The following is a 23,890-nucleotide window of genomic DNA, read 5'->3' on the forward strand; positions in this document are numbered from 1 at the left end:
ATATTTAAAAAAATTGCACTTGTAGTCTTTTAAATTTTCTACATTTGCATATTTTTAGTTTTTTTTTTTTCTTCAAATTGAATTGTTAAAAATAAAATCCAAAAATTTTTAATTGTCTGCTAACTTCAGGATCGTAAAATGATCTTGCAGTTAACAGACGATCTAAAATTTTCGGATTTCTTTTTAACAACAAATCAATTAAAAAAAAAAAAAAACTCAAAATTTGCACATGTAGAAAATTTAAAAAACTACAAGTGCAATTTTTTGAAAATTGTATTTTTTATAATTAATCGTTTTTAAAAAATTCCAAAAATTATTAGACGTCAGCCAACTTCAGTATCATTCACAAAAAAAGAATTAAATTTTTTTTAAATTTAATTGAGTCCATTTTTTTAGGCCCAGACTTTTTTTGGGCCATGAAATTCCAAAAAAAATTTACATTTGACTTTTTTAGATTTCAAAATTCCCGAGCTAAAATATTTATTTCTGTACTTCAAACAGGAAACCAAAAAAATTTAATTAAAAGTCGTCATAAGTTTTTTTTCCACTGTATGCTGTATGATCTTGAATAATATATATGTTAATTTGTGTAAAAATAATTTCGAAACTAAACAAATATGAGAACTGAGTACAAGATAATTAAAATTTAATAACAGTAGTTGAAAATAAAATTAATTAGCTCACCTTCTGTGTATCCAGTACGAGGAATGTTAGCAAGAAACATATGCGAGACAACTAACAATGTCATACTAAACTTCCACATAACTATATCCTTATTTCATTTATAACATATTTTCTTTTATATAATTAAACTATATACACATCGTAAACAAATATGTATAAATGTATATATACATAACTATAAAAAATACTAGGCAAAATAACGGACTTGAGTAACCCGGGTCGTAAAATTTGATGTTTTAAATAAAATAAAAATTTTGTTATTTCCATTCAATTTTACTTTCTATTTTATTTGATTAACATGTGAAATTTAATTGTTTCGCCTGTACTGTTATGGAAAAAAAATAGTGGAAAAGTTATAATTTCAAATATCAGCAAAGTCCCTCTACTTAAAAACTGTACAAATTAAATTAAAATTTCATATATGACTTTTTTCACTCCCTAATAGCAAACAAGTTTTCAATCTTCAAATTTTGTAGTAGAAACTGTAAAATTTGGTCACACTGCAAACTAATAGTTGAAATTTTGTATACGAGGGTACCCGACTGCCCAATTTCAAAACACAGTAACTGGCAAAAATCTAATTTTTGAAATATGTACACTGATAAAAAGAAATATTTGTCCCAAATAAATGAAAAATAAATATATTTGGTAAAACAAAATATGACAGTTGATTCAAATAATTTTATAATTTGACGGAAATATATAATTTATTTGTGGTGAGTAATTGATATATTTGGGGTAAAGATATTAAATTTGTGACAAATAACCTAAAATTTGGCGATACTGTTTATATATTTGAAGCCCTTATTTATTTGTAGTAATCGGATCATTTCTTTACCACAAATAAATCACTTATTTCACGCAATTAAACTACTCAAATATATTATATCTTTCTCACAATTAAATATTTATTTGGCCATATCCAAATATACGATATCTTTGGCTCAAACAAATCTTTTTTTCAGTGTAGTGAATCATATTTACAAAACTCCACTAGAACTAAAAATACTAAAAAATTTATTTTGAAAAATTTGTTCATTTCTGTGTTTTGAAATTGGGTAGCCGTTCAGTTTTTGCACTGAAAACTGTAATTTTTCCACTGTTCTCTTTATTAAAACAATTTTCCGAGTTGTTTCCAATAATTTTCATTGTGGTTTCGGTCGCCTCTAGATCAAAATTATAATTTTTTCTCAAAATATTTTGCCATCTTTTGTTTTTACTCAGACCAAATCTACTTTTTCTGTCTATAATTTTTAGTCAGTTTTCAATCTTCTTCGCATAAAAAACTTTGACTCAAAATTCAAAAACAGATCACTAGTCCACAGACCAATTAGTCCAAATACAGTCTAGTTAAACTAAAATCAGTTCAAATTTTTCGACCCGGGAAAGTTTCTTTCTCCCAATTAAAATGTACTAATTTCGACATTCAATTTTACCCCGTATTTTTTATGTTTCCATTTAAAAAAAAAAAAATTTTCAAAAAAAGTACAATCGATCAAATGAACCGCCAAGAGACAAACTAATTGAAGCTACACATGATGGATGATAATGATCGTTATTTACAATAATTTTTTTATTCCTGTTAATTAATATCATATGAGTAATGAGTAAATTACTCATTACCCAGTACCCTTCGGCTTATGAATAGTTAATGTACGAGTTTCTTTGTCTATCTAATCAGTACAAAACGATGTTGATTGTTCGTCATATAAACAGATTATATATATGTATATACACACATATACATATATATATTTTTATCGGCATGTCAACACGCATGTCCATTATCATTTATATAATTTATCTTTACATTAATAACCGATCGATCAATAAATAAAATAATTACTCACATAACAAATAAATATAATACATTTTGTAGTCTTAAGCCAGTTGCTTTTTTTTGAATTGATATGAGCAATTGACAGACAAATTGACCATCTCAATTTGAATTCATCCGATCGGAAAAAAATAAATTAAAATTAAGACGGTCAAAATTTATAAATTTTCTATGTTTTCATACCGTCTTATATAAATAATTTATTGGACATTTATTATTATTACTTTAAAAATTAATTGTACCCGGGTCAAAAATAAAACTTCATTCAGGCTCGCTTCACCTTATTTTCTTTCGAAGTTATCGACTTGCCGACGATTTTCCGATAAGATCTCGACTTTTTTGATTTAAATTAAATTTTTTCCACTTTTTGAACTTCTTTTATCTTAGTTTCAACTTATTTGTATTTTTGGTTCCATGACAACTGATCCCCGACAAGTAATCACACGATAATTGATCCCACAGACAACTGATCCCACTGACAAATTCATAAAATAATTAATTATTGATTAATTACTATGACACGAGTAATTAAAATCATTGTTGTAAATATAAAAAGTTAAATTATGTAAATTAGTTGCTGATAAAAATCAATTGTTGATGGGATCAGATGTCGGTGGGATCAATTTGTAGGGATCACTTGTCGCGGTATAAAATTGTTGGGATCACTTGACGGCACACCGTCAAAACTAAATAAATTTTGAATTGATTTCAACATTTTCGTCTTAAATCGTGACTAAGTGAGCCAGTTAAGTCTGAACCAAGTCAAAACTCAATGTATTTCATATCTCCGTAAAAAAAGTCGAGTTTGTCTTATAAAAAACAGCTCAAAATTTCGACTTGGTAAATCAAGTCTAAATAAAGTTTTATTTTTGACCCGGGTAATTACTTATATAATTATTTATATTTAATATCGCGTGTACCACACGCGTGTGAAAATTCAAATGACAGTTTTTTCTCATATATTTTGAGCGATGAAGTTCCTCTTGGTATTAAAATCCTTATCCAGGTCAAAAAGCGTACAAGTCTCACAAGTTTTAATTATTCATAATTTTTTCTCTATACTCGTCTACTTAAATTGTGTTTTTTATTATTTATTTATTTATTTTTTTTCGCTCTACGTGAATGGGGGGTCAATACACCGCACTCGAGTAGAAGGAGAAAGACTGATGCTAATGAAGATCGGTAAAACCCTCGCAGATAGCTTTTTCCGAGGATTTCTGCTTCTAAAACAGAAGGAAATAAATCCTCGATAATGGTCTTTTTAAATAATAATATAAATAGCTATACTAATGTAATTGTAATTTATAATTTAAAGTAAATATACCAGTAGATAATTAATATTTAATTTTAAATAAAGGAATATTTTTATCTCAGCAGTGCACGCCCAAGCGCTTTATTATTTTTTCCTTTTAAATCAAGATATCGGTTTTAATTAATTAAACAATCTGAAATTTTTGTTGTAATAAATTATCGACAGTTCTGATTCGCCGACCGCTTTAACGCATTAATGCCTGCAATCTACCGTTAATTTAATTACTCGATCTAAAGTGCTCGCGCTATTAAGTACAGAAATTATAATACCGAGACAGGAAAATTATTTTTATTTTTTTTTTCAAATCATTTAATTATAAGTAAGCCATGGAAATTTTTTAAACTTTAGTCCAGTATGGAAATACGCCGGAAAAAAGTAAAATCAAATTTTTTAAAAAGCGAAACTTTGAAAAAATATCGACACCTTAAAATACTGAAAAATAAATTATGTTTTTTTTTTTAATTATCGGTTACGCTGATTGCCCAAAAATCTCAAGTATTCTATAATTGATTGCACTTTAATTCTCGTTAAGGTCAAATTAACTTTTGAAAAAAATAAAATGAGAATTTATGTTTAACGGTAAACTGGTCGCCTGACGTGACCTAACGACTTAAATGTCGTAAGGAAAGTACCACAATGCTTTTCAAACTACGACATTCCCGTAGTTCTATTCAACAAATCCAAAGGTTAAGGATCGAGAACGGTCAAACTTTTTTTACAATGTCGCAGTTCAAATCGTGACTTCTTTATCGATCATTGGTTCAAATAAATTTATAGAAGCTAATGGAATTATTTCCATTGAATAAAAAAAGTTCAATGGCCAATCACAAACAAATTGTATTTATTTTTTATAAAAATCTGTAATTTTGCTTTTAGTAAATAATCGAACATAAAAGTTATCAATTGGTTACATGGTAAAAAATCGGGAATGACCGGAGTGATTACAGATTTTATTTAAATCATGTACCTGAAGAACGGAACGTTTTTCGCACGCAAAAAAATGAATTATAAAAATTAGTAATTGATAACTAAAAATTTAGAATGTGGTCACAACTGAATATCATTTCAAACAGTAATTTCGTGGTTTTATTGAATATATTATAATAATCTTAATTTAAATATTGAAATTTAAAGTTTATATGTAAATAGATCATGTTACAAGTGATAGAAATTATTGTTTGATAGATAAAAAAATGAAATTATAATGATTTAACGTTTCAGCTTCAACATTCGATGTTTGGAACATTTAAGTTTATAATAAAAAAGTAAAAAAAAATAAGTATGATAAATAAAATTTTCAATGTCGAACAATTGATTTTATTTTTGATTTTAAAATTGTCAAAAAGTATGTCTTAAGTGCATCAGTTTTTATAGTTTGAAACAATAAAATTTTACTTGTGTATGTAAGCTTTTAATATATGAGAAAGAATTAACCTAAAGTATTACTGATGCACAGCTATATCTATATCGCAAGATGATGTATTTTATCATTTTAAACAATAAAATTTAAAGACCAAGAGTGACTATTTTTTTTTCATATCAATATATTTTAGAGAATCATTCTTATACTTTTTCGCTTTCAAAATTATATTATTTACACTGAAAAAAATAATCGCTAGCTGCTAGCGATTTTTTTCGTTAGCAGCTAGCGATTTTTAATCGTTAGCTGCAAGCGATTATTTCGCTAGCGGCTAGCGATTTTTTCTTTAGCAGCTAGCGATTTTTAATCGTTAGCTGCAAGCGATTATTTCGCTAGCGGCTAGCGATTTTTTCTTTAGCAGCTAGCGATTAAAAATCGCTTGCTGCAAGCGATTATTTCGCTAGCTGCTAGCGATTTTTTCGCTAGCTGGAAGCGATTTTTTCTTTAGCAGGGAGCGATTAAAAATCGCTTGCTGGAAGCGATTTTTTCGCTAGCTGGAAGCGATTTTTTCGCTAGCAGGTAGCGATTAAAAATCGCTTGCTGGAAGCGATTTTTTCTTTAGCAGGGAGCGATTAAAAATACTATTTTTATCAGTTAAATAAATTTATAAATATACATATTCATATATAAATATATATATAAATATATATATATATATATATATATATATATATATATATATATATATAAATATATATATAAATATATATATATATATATATATATATATATATATATAAATATATATATATAAATATACGATTAAAAATCGCTAGCTGCTAGCGAAAAAAATCGCTAGCAGCTAGCGATTATTTTTTTCAGTGTATGAATTACCTTCATTAATGCGGGTTTATGGTTCAAACAATAAAAATCAATTGAAAATCCGAATAAAATTTATCATTTATTTTTTTGTGTGCACGAAAATGAAAAATTTATGTAATTTCACTGCTTAAGAGATAGTTAGAAGTGGCCTGCAATTTTCAGCTGACATACAAGCGCGTATGCGAGACGTTTCAAAAATTTAGATCCAGTAGATTTTTTACTTTTCGTCTTGTTCTTTTTTTTGTCTCACCAAAAACGTTCCGATCTTCAGGTAGACTTTCAATCCGCATTCACTTCGGATTTAATCCGCGTTCACTCCGCAAAATTTTTACAGTGTAAATTTATTAATTTTCGAGTTAATCGATCTCGAAAGGCATCAGTCTCGCTTACGAATAATTAATTGCCGGATGATCACGAATGAAAAAAATAAAATAGCGATTTTAGTAGTGAGAGATGCGCATCTCAAAGCGCATTGATAAAGATAAGAATTGAATTGAATAAATTATCGAATAATTAGTTTGCAGATTGTTTAAACTTGAGTACTCTTGTACGCGCTACAAGACCATTAAAGAGGAACTCCACCGGTGTGCGTGCATCAGCTAATATATTCGCGTGGTATGTCGGGATAAATAGCGTCGGGATCGAGGTGATTTGGGTTAAAAGTTGTGCAACCAGCCTCGATCCCGACCATCTCCTCATGTTATTTAACAACACTCACCCGTTCTTCAACAGCGACTTTCCGACTTTTCCACACGAACTCGCAAACGGCTATCACACAGGCAACACCCATTCCGCCCATCAGGACCACAAAGACACCGCCGACATTGGCCAGTCCCAGCTCGTTGGCCGTCGATCCGGCTTTCTGATTATCCTCCTGCAGCAGAGCGAATTTATAAATTTAAATAACTAATCAATGAACGTCCGATGAGTTTACGGGACTAATGACAAAGGAAACTATAAGAAGTTGGAGAAGAAAAAAAGGAGGAGATGATAAAGAGGAAGGTAATGGTAATGGCATCGAGGAATTAACATTGAGATAAATTGTGATAGATAGAGTAGTGTCGTTTGGTTCGTATTAAAATTGATTCAGGTCTCAGTCACGTAAAGCAAACTTTGCCAATTATCCTCGTAAGACAGATAGAAGAGAATAGAATGAGGAGCACTGAGTAGAATACTCTCTTTTACACCTAATCAACGTCAATGTCTACATCGATTTTCACAATTCTGTTATTTATCTCGCGGTGATTTTCTTATATCGATACTCTGGCTGATGTATTCACGATTTATTTATTTATCGCAGTTATTTTCATTAATAAAAATTAACTATCGTCAGGCGCGTTATGAGAAAATTTTCAGTTTTTGGCAAAGTCGGGTCGTGTAAAAAAATTAAAAATTTTAATTTTACTAAAAAAAAATTGCATTACAATTTCATAGTAAATACGAAAAATGATTTTTAAAAATAAGTCCTGTAATTTCAAATTGCTCGAAAAATTATTGTGGAAATAATAAATTACGGACTAGCCTAATTTTGAAAAAAATCTTTGTACATTTTGCCCGCTCGTTATTTGTGATGAATTAAAAATTTGAAACCTCTCTTATTAAAGAGACAACACAAGAGATTTATAAAAAAAAATGAAAGCTCACCCGGCATTTTCCGCCTCCGCGTTTTTCCTTCCACCACCTTGTCTTTAGGGTATGTAATTTTCCCTCCTCTTGTAATTTGAGGATAGCGCTGCTGATTGCCGTTCTGTAGGGAGAGTCTGTAAAAAAAGTAAAATAGAGTTAACTTTAAATTTTTAAATCCAAATTTCATCAATGAAATACCCTATGAATCTATATATATGTATGTATATATTTATGCTTACTCGGAGGCATCGCAATGCCATATCCTTTGGAATCTAATTCAGTACCAACTCGAGTGAGCTCGCAGTTACGCTCGATCACGTACTCGATAGATGTGGATTCCATCAAGAATGCGTATGTTCCTTTGCCCTTGATAACCCACTCCACTCCCTCCATATTACTTTTAGTGAATACGCTCGGCTTGGCAGACTGCATGAATGACCACATGCGCTGATACGTTGAAAAATTCGAATCCTGTTTCCGCACAAACGGATAAAGATCAGAAATAATTCACCACATAATTTCCATATGCTTCGCGATCTCGATTATTGATTCGTTTTATGATATTACATTCCCGAGAGGAGTAAATATATATTTCCATCATTGATAATAACAATTTCTGATAAACTCACCCGGAAAAAGGCAGCGGTACTGCCGCCAGCCAAAGCACCGTATTTTATTTTCGTCTGCTTAGCGAGATCCTCAGCGCTTTCAATAGGCGATTCCATGCGCTCGACCGTTAAAAAAGCCGCTAGATTTGCAGTGTACGATGATATCATGATCAGAGTAAAAAACCACCACATTCCGGCGACCATTCGCGTTGATACGGCTCTAAAAACAATAATAATGCTCGTAGTAATGCCTTAAGTAATAAAAAAAATATAAAAAAAATACTATTGGGTTTTTATGAGCGCTCTATGAATGTGTACTTCATATTATGTGATAGCTGTGTAGTTAAGCTCGGTTATAAGTTTTTCATGCATAAGAAATATAAAAAATAAAAAGTGAGTAAATAAAGGTGCGGTTGTGTAAAATAATAATGACGATGACAGTAAAAATAAAAGCGACGTGAAAAAACCTGGCGGTAAATTATTTTACAAGCTTGCACATGAATGGACGAATTGTTGTTTATTATGGATTTTATTTTATTGCTCATCAGACAAAAACTTTAACAGTAACTCAACACACACACACGCACGCACGTACACTGTAAAAAAAACGGGGTAGGTTCAGGCGGTGTAGGTGTTACATTTTCCCGGTGTTCAAATTAAAACTTTGTGAATATTTTTACGTGCTCGATTGTTACATTCAATTGATGATTAAAATGGTGGGCGTAAAATTGTGAATTTTTTAAATAAATTACGTATAACATAAATAAGTATTTAAATAATATTCATTAAATTTATATACTTTTTTATATGTAATAGGGGAGGAGGGGGAAAAGTGGGCCCCTCAAAATTTTGTGCAAATATCACACGTGTAAAGAATAAAAAATATCAAATCCAAAATTTTTTGAAGGGCCCACTTTGCCCCTAATTTTCGATTTTTCATTTTAATGAACGCAGTATAATGAAGTGAAAATAAGTATCAAGGGTCCAAAAAAAAGTGAACGCGTATAAAAAATGAATGATATTATAATTATTTTCCTTGAGGGGAAATGCCCCCCCCCCCTCCTACATTTTTTTTCTAATTTCTATACATGGAATTTTTTTTTTACACCGATTTAACACCAGTATTTGAACACCGCAAAATTACACCACCTACACCAGTGTTATTGCATTTTAACACCGCGCAGTGTTGAATGGAGCCCATTTTTAACACCGCTCTTTTTACAGTGTATGTGCTGATGAACGTAGGCCACTGCAGCAAGCCTACGATATAGCATTTGCGTAGTCGAGATACTTGTCGGCGAATAAACAAATAAATTTTTTAAATAATTTAATAAACAATTTTTTTTTTTGTATATAATCTTAAGGTGATAATTTTGAAAACTTACTTAGGCGCTATATCAGAGCCTTGCTGCATGAGCGAACCTATGGTGAACCAGAGTGAATTAAGGAGAGTGAACTCGTTCTCGCAGACTTCAGGCTGGGCGTTGCACGGAGAAGGGTTTTCCCACTCATACGGACTGAACCTGTGGACATTTTAATGGAAAGGAGGGTGGGATTAGAGCTGTAACAGTTATACAGTTTTTTTTATAATTTCGTTTTATCTTTTAAATTGTCAAAGTTTTTTTACTTAAGCCGTTACAACTCTTCAGAGTCTACGAGTCACGGAGTGCATAATTTACTGGGGATCAGCCGTTTAAATTTTTCTCTCTCGTTCTCTTTCTTCCTCTTTCTCTCTGTTTAAAAGTCTATAAAGATATTTTTTAAAACCTTTTAACCTTACTTGGGCAAAATATCGCAGCCTTGACGCATTAGTGAACCGATTGTGAACCACAGACAGTTTATAAGTTTGAAACGGTTCTGCACGTGGTCACAGTCCTTCCCACATGGTCGGGAATTGTACCATTCGTAGGGTGTGAATCTGGATTTCGTTATTTGGTCCACATATTTATTATTATTTTATTCAAATTCCTCTGTCGAGGGAGACTGAGACGCAAAAGAAAACCCAAGAAAATTCGTGAAATTTTTACTAAGAAAATCTAGTCTTAATACTGTCAGCTCATAAGACCATAAAATTTATGAACTTGGAATTTTAAAGTGAAAATTTTCAACAAAAAAACGTCCCCCTTTTCTAAATTATTTTCAAGCCTTATCCGTTGATGCAGAAATAAGGTACCGGCGGGTAATAAGGCCTAGCTAAGGGAGATTTCGAATAGAATCGAAAATATTGCATTTAATTATCGAAATGTATCATAAATATTTATTTCAATACATTAGCCATAAAATATAATGAAGTAATGGTAATTTATTCCACAAACAAACAGAAAATTAAACTTTTACAAAAACCATATGAATAGGCCTTATTTTACTACCGTAGGGCAATAAGGCCTACGGGTCAAACAAACTGGAATAGTTTAATTATACACGGAAAAAAATGATGCTCAAAATTTAAATAGTTTGTAGTTTATTTTTGACTTAAAATTACTATATTCGATACTAATATCAAACCAGGATAATTATATATATTACAAAATGGCTATTATTTATATTAAAATTTGATACATATGGAAGAGCAAAATTTGTAATTTCGTATATTAAAATTAATATGAAAAAGAATCGATAAATTGGTATCTACAGTTATTACTATTCAAATAAACATAAAAAAATTTAAAAAATGAGAAACCGAAAAATCAGTAAACGTACATATTGATATATAAAGATCTAGTATACTAATTTTTCATTTTATTATTTACCACTTACTCGATTTATGCATATTGCAAATTAATTTATAATGATGAATAAATAATATTTTAAGCTAATAATTGATCAGTGATATCGAATTTATAAAATAAAAGTTAGTAACTTTTGTAATTTTCGGCTGGAAAAATCAGTATCTAAGATATCAATTCTTAATTTGACCAATCATCACTTTTTAATAGATTATGCCATAAATTAATTAATTTTTACTAATAAGTCACGTATTATACCTAAAAGTAATGATATTTACTTACTTTTTGAAATAATTGATAGTAATTTTTAGGAATCTACAAAAATTAGTAAACTACTTTGCATTAAGTACATAATATTACTAATTATTGATAACAGATTTCATTTTTTACTATTATTTATTAATTTTTAATATTCTGTTTTTTCCGTATACTTCATAAAATTGGTATTAGAGATGAATCATCACATAAATTTAGCAACAATCCTTTTTTAAAGACAGAAGACTAGATTGTTTTTTATAATTTCTTCTGCGCTATGACAGCATATGACGGATGATGAAATATAGAAGACAGGGTACGTGGTATCGGGACTCTATAAATTTGTCGTAACATCTCTATGCAAGGACCTTCTACTAGAGTAGCCTTTAGCCGAGGCGGTTATTTTAAATATCATTTCTGTTACTTAGGCCTTATTACCCGCGGGCACCTTAATTGTTTTTTCTTTTTAACAAAAAATATCTTAAAATTTACGTTTTTGAAATCACGGATTTTTTAACTAAAAATTAATGGTCTCTGTTATTTTTATAAAGCAAACTAGTAAATATAATTAAAATTAATAGAGTTAATAAAAAGTGATATTTTAGGTTGATTAAAATTGTTAACCTTACTTAGCCTCAGTCTCAATATAAAGTAAATTTAAAAATTTAGTTAAGGATAATAGAAGCGGTATTATCCTTACCTGGCTAATATAAATAGAAGAACGGAAACACCGAGATAAGCCGTGGCCATGTAGATCCACACATCCAGACTGAGAGGGCTTAGAAATGAAAATAAATTCGGGGGCTTCTTGAGGGGCTTCCTGTAAAGAATGCTTATACCTGTAACACAAAATAATTATTAACTTTTTCCTTAAGCTCAATTTTGTAAAGTCATCGTTTCTTCTTTACCTAGATTCATAAAAGGCATTGTGAAGTCAACGGCTTGCTCTCGATCGTAGGTAATAGTCAAATCAGCTATTGCGAGATCAGCCTTTTGATCCAGAAGCTCTTTGATCATCCCGTCCCACTCTTTAGTCTTCTTATTGTAAGATCCGTACTTTTTATCTGGGACAATAACAAACGTGTAATTGAACCCGAGTATCCGTGATATTTCATGGATGAGATCTACACTGTAGCCTTCGTACTGCGCGTTGCCTTCGAGCTTTACGCTTGAATCTTTCAGCATAAAGTACGGCGCGCTCTGTGAATAAGAAATATAAAAAACCGTTTAAATCTCGACTATTATTTCATTTGTTCCTGACTACTCGTTCGCCAGAAGAGAAAATATACTAGGGTGTGCCATTTTAGGGCGACTTTTTTTCAACGCACCACTAGCTTCTATACTTGCAGGAAGATAAAAAAGATGCCTGTTAAAATTACAGGCCTTATATGAATTTTAACAGGTCGCTCATCGCGATTTTCTTTTTCACATTTAAATAACATGGGAAAAAAAAAATTTTAAGTTTGGAATTTTATATCTCGGTGATGGCGTAGTGTATAAATGAGCCCAAGATATAGTTTTTTAGGGAATTTAACGCTCTACAAAAAATTTCTCTTATCATTTTTTGATAAATCTATCTGTTCAAACGTGATTGGAGCTTGAAGTCGAATTCGTAGTAAATTTTCAGATCTTTTTACTTTTTCAGCAAAACTATCAAGCTTATGACAGAATCTCATAAGATCTTTTTTGTAGACAATTTTATTCCCTACAAATTACCTCTGATAAAGTTTTTCAAAATTCTCCATTTTTTTCTAGTTATTTTTATTTTAATGTCAAGCTTTTGAAATCGATACTTTCCTGCAAGTATCGAAGCTAGTGATTTGTTAAAAAAAAAATTGTCATAAAATGGCACTTCCTTATACAAATAAATAATACTAACTAATATTGTCGAAACGATGAAAGTTTTATTCTGCAAACTCTCGACAATTTGTGTGTAAACATCACCAAATGTTCGAGTAAAATTAACCCCCTCAGTACTATTCCATACTCCGATTTTCTTAAGTCCTTCTTTGTTATTTAACTCGATTATGTCAAGCATAAAGTCCGAACGGAATCCCTGGTGATCAAACTTGATCAGTCCTGTTAGTCCTTTCATCTCAACCTAGAGTACATAATTATTATTATTATTAATAGCAACCGATTACGTAATTTAGTTATTGCTCCAAATAATTTCAATATTTAATTAAACCAAATAATGTCACAGATTCATCCGAGCGTTAAATTCATAATCCTTAATCAGCACAAGTATTTTTGATAACGTAATTAATTAAATAATTCGATAAACTAAGGACACGTGTGCACAAATAATTGCCAATCATTTATAATGAATAGCAAATAGTAAAAAAAAGGGATACATAAATGTTGGATACATGTTAATTAACGCTTGTTTATAATAAAATTTATTAAATGTCCTCGTTAACGGAGGATCGGATGAAAAAAAAATATTTCCGTGTATAAATATGTAGCCAATTATTCTCCGTCGACAGAGCAAGCAGCAGCGAATGAATTTTTAATTATTTTCGTTGTTTAATAAATCGAAGGATGGATAAATTTGTAAATTTGTACTCACTATTTTCATATAATTAATTAGCGAATAACCATGGGACCAAGTGTCTGTTGATTCACATGATAGTGGTTTAATTTCCATTTGTTGAGAGGTATCTAGTACATGGAGTGCTTTCGCAAATAGATGGACTGCGTCATACATTAGTGCAGTTTCAGTCTGTAATTGGCCATTCAAAAAATATTATTTGTAGTTACTTTTTATTTTTTGCGCACCTCAAGCGCGAAAGTGCATTATTATCTCTACACTCATTTGATTACACTAAAATGGGTTAAATTGGACACTCAAAAAAACCGAGGTATCTCCAGGCGGTGTAGGTGTAAAAATTTTCGGTGTTAAAAATATTTAACTTTGTAATTTAAGTAAATGTCAAGCTAACCATCAAAAAGCCTTTATGAGCGTTGTGTCATATACTTCTTATAAGTGATTAATGAGCTTTGAGGTTATTATAATTGAGATAATTTAATTAAAATGAATGACTGGGTTAAAAATTTTTACGGACTGATTTTAATAATTATTTTTCAATTTAAAAAAATTTTATAGCTTCCATATAATTTTATTTTGCTTTGTTATAATTAATATTTATATCAAGCTTATATTATTTGTTTTTTAACCAATAAAATTATTTGTTAAAATTTTTTTTTAGTTATTGTAAGTAACTGATTAATCGACATAAGTCACTGAGCTTAAATATTGAAACATATCATATCATGAAATGGTTAATGAGGCTGTATTCTTAATTTGACATCTTTTAATTTACATTAATTTTTTTTTATCCAAAACTATCTACAAGATTGTTTTATTAGCGTTTCTTCAGATACCTATAATGGCAATGCCCTGTTTAAAAAATCTCATAGAATCCAGGGTTTCTTATAAATTCCCATAGAGATTTTACAAGAATGAGTGAGTTCTATGAGAAGTGCTATAGTTAAGTATAGGGCCTTATACAAACAGCTATAAGAATCTATGGGATTTTTTAAGCAGGGTGGTATTGCCATTTTGACATTTCGTGTGGTGTTATTTCATTTTAACACCGCTTTTTTTACAGTGTACTGATAACAAATGAAATGAACGATTGAGGTGTGCACTTTTGGATTTTCCAAAATTTTTTTCACTAGTTATTTCTGACATATATATGTATACAGATATATATTCGCAGAGCGTAAACTGAAATTTTAGGATCCGGATATCGGATGCAACACTCATAATCTATAATTATTCCCATGAATTTGCTGCTGTTCACGTCGTTGGCTACATTACGTTTGGCACATTGCCGGTACGATCGTAACATTTGCATATACATGTATACATACATATATATATATATATATATATATATATATATATATATATATATATATATATATATATAAAGATATTTGTAAAAGAATGAAACTAGTACACTCGAACAGTGTGATAGGCAGCTACAAGATTTAATGCCTCGTGTGATTGTCTCGTGACTGATGAATATGAACAAAGATATATATCTATATCTATGTACTTTATGTACTACATATATATGTATGTGTAAATCGGAATGAGAATACAGTATGAAATTCAAAATCAAATAATCCATGTTCTTCACAACTTACCTTTATAGCTGTGATATTATTCTGTTCCGATTGTGGCGCGTGAACACAAAAGAATTTAAATTTATATATATGAGCTTAAAATATTCAATGGTTAATATTTATTTCATTGTACAGTTGTAGCATTTATATAATAGACATTATTTTTTTGTTACCAAAAAATAAAAATGAATTATTATTTATAGAAAATTTATGAGAAACCTGATAGATAGAGAGCTTTTGGTAGATTTTACAACGCTCTTGGTTGTATATTTATAGCCCGCACTCAATGGGATGCTGCAAGTGCGCCGTTACAAAGATATGTTATAAGACTGGAGTCTTAAGTTTCAAGATGCTGCATGTATATATACTTTTGATATTTATGAGAAAATAATAAGCGATTTTCAAAAATTCTGTTTAAAGCTGCAGGTTTCCGAACCTGATAAAATCGCTTCGTAATTAGAGGACGTTTTTTTTTACATTCTCTTTATAAAACTTTGAGAAAAGTTGATGGAAGTACGTTATTTTTATGATGTCTAATTACTGTATTTAACAAGTTGATAAAAGGCTTGGAAGCTTATTCAGCTCCACTTTATATCACTCTTCATTTAGTTTGTATGGAAATTTAATTAAAGATTAAGCTGGCTCGATAACTAAATACTGAAATCAAAGTTGTTTCTGTTCGTCTAATAATTTTAGAATTTAAAGGTCTTCTAAAAATATATATATTTTTTTAAATTTGACAAGTATGGTGACGACGTTATTTAGATTAAGAAATCGCGCAACTGTGTCGAGACGGCAAGACAACAAATTTTTTTAGAAAATTAAGAAAACAAAAAAGTGACAAAAACAAATTCCAGGCATTTTAAATTTAATAAAAAAAATTCATAAGTACTTAAAATCTGTTGAGACAAATTTGAAAAAAAAAGTTTTGACAAAAGTCTTGGAATTTCTATTTTACTAGTTTTTCACCCAACCCCTTATCTAGATAAACGTTATAATCTTTTTTATTACATTGAATATACTGTAAAAAATTTGCAGAGTGAACGCGGATTAAATCCGGGGTGAATTCAGAGTGAATACAGATTCAAATAAAATCCAGACTACTCCAAAATCACTCCGATGAAAAGACAAACTCCCTATTCACTCTGTATGCGGAGTGATTTTTAAAAAAACTCCGAAATTCTCAGTAACGGAGAGAATTCGGATTTAAATAAAATCCGTAATCACTCGGAATTCACTCCCGATTTTTCACAGTGTGCCGATAATAATAAAAAAAAAAAATTGCGATGGCTGTAAATGTGAAAGGAAGTTAAATAAACAATAAAAGGAAATTGAGTGTCAATAATTTATCTTGAAAAAAAAAATTCGGACCACGTTTCAATAGTTTTTCCATCAGGATTCACAATTCGTCCAATCAAAACTTTCTATCACTATTTTCTTTTCCTTTATTTTCTTCCTACTCTCCAGTGATCCCAAAATAATCTCTGAAATTATAACCCGGAAATCTCAGTGATTAGTTGAATATAAAATGTACTGATCAATCTGCACGAGTTGAAATTTTTCTGGCACAATGGGTCAGTGAAGTCTTGATAACTTTATTATTGACATGATGGAGATTGGGTTGGAAAACTGCAGTGTGAGTAGTGAGTATGAAAAAAAAAGTGGATTGTATCGAAGTTATTGTTATAGAGATTGCACATGATGGACAGGACACCAATGCGCTGCCAAAATCGGCGAACCAATTGTAGTATCAATAAATTTACACTATTGATCAGATAAAATTTTATTATTATTGTGCTCAGTTAAATGTTTATAATAAATCATAGAGGCAAATATTTAGTTTGTAAGAGGATAATATGGATATTAATTGCTTGGGAAAATAATAATTAAAGATAAGCATGCTATTGTTATTTTAGTTTTAATGCGAATACTATGTGAACATAATATCTTTCAGAGCCAGTGATTTATCTATATTATTGTTTGTTCAGATAACATTTCAGTAGGATCCATTTTCATTTTTCACCAGCTAATTAATGTTAAATTTGAGTATTATTTAAACAGAGCTTGGCTATAAATAGTTATAATTAGCTGACTTTGGTGAAGTATCGAAATTTTGATAAGTTGTTTTAATTATTATTGTTCAAATTATTTTATAATGAAACTCTAATATGTCGAGTTTCATTCAACGTTTTCGTTTTGACGTTTAATATTATTAATAGCCATAGCTACTGCTGTGGAATTTTTTTAAATTCGGGATATGGAACGCGCATATCAATAGGGGAGAGCCAAGCAAAATTGGAGCACAAAAAAAAATTTTTTATTTTAATACCTTGAGTTTTTTTCGGTGGAAATTTAAAAAAATAAAATTTACATTGGCTTGAAAAAGAATTTTTGGTAAAATTCTATGTCTGAAAATAACGAAAAATTTTTTGAAGAGATGAGTTTGTATAAATTAACATATAATGTATAATATGCATTATAATTTTACAGAGAAAATGAAAAAAAATTGGAAAGTATTTTGAAAATGGAAAATTTTTCTTGGCCTATTTTCGCCGGGTTCTAAAAATAAAATTGAGAGATGTAAAGAAATACACGTATGCGAGTTTGTAAAGTTGTGAATTGTGGGTTGTAAGGGAAGAAAAAATAGGTTTTAAATTCAGGCGAGAAAAAACGTCGTGGCTGTTCTCGCACGTCAGAAAATTCTCAAAGCTGTAAAATCACTATTGGTAAAATTCAAACGACCCTCCTGTCCGTATATACGCCATTTCGTGATAGGACTTTCGACATTTCTTGGTGGTTACTCTCCCGTCTCTCCTCTTCTCTTCTTCTCCCTAGTCTACTCTACTCTACTCTACTCTACTCTACTGTACCCTCTTTTCTCTTCTCTTCTCTTTTATTCGAGTTTTTTATGCACAGTTGAAAGATCAAAAGAGTAACTCTGGCTTTTTACTAACTCAAAAAAACTACATGGAAACGAGTAAAGTAAAACGGGCGTAAAAAAAACTAGTTCAGAATGAAATAAAAAAAAGTGTGTTTTAATAAGTAGAAATGTAAATTTGTATCTAAGAAATATTTGATACAAATTAGTCAGTGGAGCGCGAGTGAGTGGAAACGAGGGAAAAAGTAATAAAATATTAATATTTCGATTGACTGAACAGCATTCATTCTCTCTTTTAAATGAAAATTTTAATGAAAAATTAATTTTTATTACTCCGGTATTAATTATGAAATATATTTACTTCCAAGATAAAAACAGAACGAAATTGTACCCAATCCTATTATTAGTTTGAGAAAAAGCAAACATCTAACTTCGTCACTTGGGATCAATACGTTTTTTACTGCATATCGAAAAGGTCCGCGATAAAAAAAATTGGAGGTTACAATGCCTAGAGGAAATTTCAAAATAAAAAAAATTTATGAATTGTTTCAAAAAATTTCTGATAGACGCAATGAAGCAACGTCGAGTGATCGAAGATCCCGATTAAATATTTGAATTTGAATTTACATTATTTACTAAAAAATATTTAGTTTACAATTATTACGGTGTAATAAACACTTTGCGAACCGTGTTCATAATAAAACTACGCAAATATTGATATGTGTGATTTCGGATATTGACTCATGACTAAAGTATCGAGTTTTCAATAAATAAATATTAAAACTAAATATTGAATCAAACTAACAATAACTTGACTCCGCTCGAACAACTACGTGGCAAATTGCGCCCCCAAACTGTCCAGAAGTGCAACTCAAAAAATTATTAAGTTAAAGCTTAAAAATTTTTTATACAGCAGCAGTACACGTTTTATTGAGCATCCGCAATCTTAGTCAGAATCCACAATCTTCGCGATTCGGTTCGTGTTGAAGGTGAAAGCAAAGCAAAGCAAAGTTATAAAATAAAATTCAAGAGAAAAAAAAAATCAATGAAAAGGTAAAAGGTCGTGAAGATGAAAAAGAGAAAGAACAAAAAAGTAAACAACTTTTGGAATAAAAGGAAAAAATTTCTAGGATAGCAGGTGTCGCGTGAAACTCAACAAACTTTTCGCTGTGCACTCTCTCTATCGAGCTTTTAACATCCTCACGGTTCTTTGTAACTTTCGACCATGTCAGTTTATCCAGATGTTACAGACCTTTTTCATACAATCGCTGTCAAAAATTCATTTTTTTATTTTTTTCATACTTTTATGAAAACTAGTTTAAATTTCCTCGCCCTGGCGAGTATCTACGAAAATTAGTTTCCCATATTCGCGAAAAATCTATAAAAGTTTTATGGGCTTGTAAATAATGGACAGCAAAGTTTCGAGCTCGAGTAGAAATCATCAAAGTTAATTGTTTAAGTACTAGTACTCCAAGTACTAGGATTTTCTTTTAAAACTTTTACGATACAAATTAAGACAACACAACTGAACAATTTAACAAACTTTTGCTCCCGAAGTCAACGAAAGTTAAAAAAAAAGAGGCATCGATTTTATTCGATTAAATGAATTTTTAAAACCAGTAATTATTTTATTTGAATTATCGCATTATAATATTGAATGAAAAAAGTAAATAATTGTACACAATAAAAAGTTGCTGTGAAGAAAAGTTTTAAAATTGAATATGCTAATTACCCAACAAAGTATTTTCTGCGGAATAGCGTTAGATTTTATGAATATTTGTCACTCAAAGTGACAAACTTTTTGCGAAATTGTTCAGTGAGACTGAAGAAAGGGATAGGTAAAAAATTTAAAAAAACTTATTTCCGTTTCTCCTTTGTGGGTATTTGCATTATTATGAGAATCGGCACGTGCCGAGAAAATTGGATCTTTCTGGTACTGGTACTAGCACTAGCACTAGCACTAGCACTATTACTGGTACTCGTCCTCTACAGCCGGCAGAAAACTTTTGAATGGGTAATTTCCAATTACCTACTCTCGACAGCTCGTCCTGTGCTAGTACGCCGCGTTAGGAGACGATTCCCTTAGCTACTTACATTTGCGTAAAGTGCGAAAATTTACCAACCCATTGTTGAGAAACCCAATAAGAATAAAAAGTTTGATAATAATAATAAAAATATTAAATCAAACTTTCTCACAAACTTTAGGTATTTAAAATTTAAGATTAGTTTCCAGAGTTTCCGTTCAAGTCTCTTTACAAACGGTATTATGCCAGACTATCGAATGCCAAATATTTGTTTCAATAGATATTATATATGTTTTATCAGTTGCCAAAATGTGTGCTTTGATAATTTTAATTACTTTTATTCACTGATGAATTGCTGGATGCTGCTTATACTCGGTACCGGCCAATTAAATGATACTCGAAACTTTTATTGAATTACTAGGCTCAATTAAGTGACATTGTGAGCAACTTAAGCTACGGATTTCCATAGGGCTCTATGTTGGGACAATTAAAAGCTAATACAAAAGAAATAAAATCAATTGATCGCATACTTCAAATGAAACTGTGTGTGCGTACTCACGAATCGACGTGCAGATCAATCGAAAAAATTTAATCTCGTTGTTTTTAAATAAATCCTTTTTAAAACTGTTTTATTTAGTTTTTTTTCGGCGCTCCTTTGATACCGAAATGTAATTTAAGTGGGAATATTTATTTTTTACGGAATAAATACCAGTATTAATTGAAAAATTATTTATGTGAAAATTGAATTTCGCCCGAGTCAAAAAACAAATTCGGATTCAAGTCTCAAAGCTCTCAATGAGGTTTTTGAGGATCAATTTAGAATTTGAAGATTGACAACAGTATAGAAAGTTATGCTAGCTCAGTCTTTAAAGTAGTAGTTACGACCAATTTTACCACTTTGAGGACTAAACTGGAATAACTTAATCTGGATTAGAGCCTCAAAATACTCAAAACATACAGGAATAATTTTATCCGGATTTGAATCTCAAAAGTTTCATTCGCCGTATTCTCTCCCCTTCCTTTTCTATTTAAAATTTTTCAAAGTCCGAACTATAACTTATCATTCGTTGAGGATTTTGAGGTCTTAGTTATAATTTAAAATCGATAAATTATTCACATATAGACCTCAAGTTCTTATTGAGAATTTTGAGTATTAAAGTAGAGTTACTTTCTGAGCGGCAAATAAAACCCCAAAAGAATTGAGGCTTTTGAGGACTAAAATAGAATTTGTTTTTTGACTCAGGCGGGATTAGGAAAAAATTTATTTCATTTCCGGCCGAAATTCATGATAATGAAATGATTTTTTAAAATTTTGTTAAAAGCCTTTTCTTAAGGATCTCTTAAAATATGAAATCAATTTATAACCGGCTGTGTGGGCTGCTCAAAGTAAATTTAAAACCGAGTATAAAACCATCCATAATGATTTATCTTCATGTTGGATTTCTTATAGTCCGTAAAGATAAAAAAAAATGTAAATAAAATACCTTATTATGTGTTTGACCCATATCAAGTTGTCGCCCGTATCTTTGTTCACCGTAAATCCAATCCTGTACGACTTTTTGAATTTCCGGTTTCTCTGGATCGACCAATCGGAAGGCTGTGATATTGGTCCCGCCGTATTTAAATTCCTCCAGGTCAACGCTGTGTAAATCCTATTTAATTCAAAACCAAATGAAACATAAACATAAATATGTATATGTATATATTTTTATCATTTATAATTAACTTGAGAAATAAATTATTCATTTTAATTTAAGCGCAATAGGCGTAAATGGAACTAATATGTGTGTTTGTCCAAAATGAATGAAATAAAAAGTTATATTAATTCAATTTATGCATCTAAATGCTCGCTGCCTGCAGACAGGGAATTCCATTTTGAGTTTTAGTTTTAAAACTTTATTTTTACATAAAGTTATTACCCAGTAAGTGAGTTTTTCTGGACTATTTTGTAGCACATGTGGATGTGTGGAGGTGTGTTAAATATAATCAGTGTGTATATGTTGATATATATATGTACGAGTACGCACGATAGACAGACATAACGGTGCATGGTTTCTAATTTACATTTTAATAGATCTTAATTAAAATCTGCTGGCATTATAAGCTGAGAGAGAAAATAAATTGTTTGACGAATTAGTTTGTTTGAAGTTGTATTTGTTTAATCTCTGGTGTATGCTTCGAATGAGTAATGGATTTTGTCTATATATATATATAGACAAAAAAAAATAATATCACATTTATATACAATTTCAATTAGCTAATAGTTATTTTATAAATTAAAAAAGTGTATTACGGTTTATATTTGGATAAATATATATAATAGGGTGGCGCAAAAAAACCGACTATTTTTTTTTTTTCCATCTCGCATGAAAATTTGTTGGTTTACGATGTTTTAAAAAGCCTCTCCACAAATTAACTCGATAAAAGATTTTTAAGAGGTCGCTCACGAATTTTGAAAATATCAAAAATGATCGAAATTCGGATTTTTATTAAAAAAATTTTTTTTTTCTCGTGGCAGCAATAGTTTATATTTGTAAAATCATGACTATGCTGAAAATTTCAGCCCAAAATTTAAATATTTAAACGGCGCTCAAGAATTTTGAATGTTTCCGAGCGCAGTCTCTTGGACGATTTTGAGCGACCCTTAAATATTAACAATAAAGCTTCTCGATTTTTTCACCATCAATTTGCATGACAATGAATGAAAATATAACCCGAGAAATAGAAATAATAAGTTATTTACATACTTTTTTATTTTTTAATCCAATTTGTAGGTTTGTTCGCTTATTTAAAATTTACCAAATTGTATTGTTTAAAAACTTATATTTAATTTGTTCAAAAGTTATATTTAAGTGAAATGACAATAATTAAGTTATAAAAACTAATCCAAACTATTAGTTACATATTATCAGTTAATATTCGAAATTCTTGAGCGCCGTTTAAATATTTAAATTTTGGGCTGAAATTTTCAGCATAGTCATGATTTCACAAATATAAACTATTGCTGCCACGAGAAAAAAAAAATTTTTTTAATAAAAATCCGAATTTCGATCATTTTTGATATTTTCAAAATTCGTGAGCTACCTCTTAAAAATTTTTATCGAGCTGATTTGTGGAGAGGCTTCTTAAAACATCGTAAACCAACAAATTTTCATGCGAGATGGAAAAAAAAAAAATAGTCGGTTTTTTTGCGCCACCCTAATATATATAAATATAATAACGAGTAATTAATAAACGAGTGTGAAGCAGCTTTATCAATTGATAACGATAACTTTGATTGATTTTCAATAACGAAGCTTGTGACATATATTTTAGCGTGGATGTTTTTTATAAAAAAATAGTAAAAGAAAAAAAAAGCTACGAATTTCAAGAGAAAAAAAAAATTTACCAGCGAAGTAATTAGATAGCTGTGGTAGTCACTCATCATGCCAATTTGCTGGGCTTGTTTGAGGACCTCATGAATCCGTTCGGTTGAACAATCGAGCACAATATGAGATTCAGCTGAATTTTTTATCTGCTTCAGCAAAGGTCTGTAAAATAAAAAAAAAAAATCTTTTATTTAAT

The 23,890-nt window shown here is 30.1% G+C and overlaps 1 protein-coding gene across 7 annotated transcripts in view; it reads right to left on the reverse strand.

Annotated features, from left to right (window-relative positions):
• The window catches only part of LOC130664020 (glutamate receptor ionotropic, kainate 2), a 184,172-nt gene that overhangs the window by 1,440 nt on the left and 158,842 nt on the right, over positions 1-23,890 (reverse strand). For 2 of the 7 annotated variants that reach the window (XM_057463663.1, XM_057463661.1), the window contains 12 exons: positions 23,715-23,856; positions 21,811-21,978; positions 15,446-15,466; positions 13,860-14,012; positions 13,170-13,391; positions 12,199-12,490; positions 11,991-12,129; positions 9,695-9,832; positions 8,331-8,529; positions 7,941-8,172; positions 7,720-7,835; positions 6,794-6,949 (listed from right to left, as the gene is read on the reverse strand). In XM_057463663.1, the coding sequence (XP_057319646.1) occupies positions 6,794-6,949; positions 7,720-7,835; positions 7,941-8,172; positions 8,331-8,529; positions 9,695-9,832; positions 11,991-12,129; positions 12,199-12,490; positions 13,170-13,391; positions 13,860-14,012; positions 15,446-15,466; positions 21,811-21,978; positions 23,715-23,856 (1,978 nt within the window). Of the gene's footprint in view, positions 1-265; positions 3,745-6,793; positions 6,950-7,719; positions 7,836-7,940; positions 8,173-8,330; positions 8,530-9,694; positions 9,833-10,089; positions 10,228-11,990; positions 12,130-12,198; positions 12,491-13,169; positions 13,392-13,859; positions 14,013-15,445; positions 15,467-21,810; positions 21,979-23,714; positions 23,857-23,890 lie in introns of those variants that run through there. The other 5 variants (XR_008989285.1, XM_057463666.1, XM_057463662.1 and 2 more) reach the window with 5 other exon arrangements.

Source organism: Microplitis mediator, chromosome 2 (assembly GCF_029852145.1).
Source record: "Microplitis mediator isolate UGA2020A chromosome 2, iyMicMedi2.1, whole genome shotgun sequence".
NCBI lineage: Eukaryota > Metazoa > Arthropoda > Insecta > Hymenoptera > Braconidae > Microplitis > Microplitis mediator.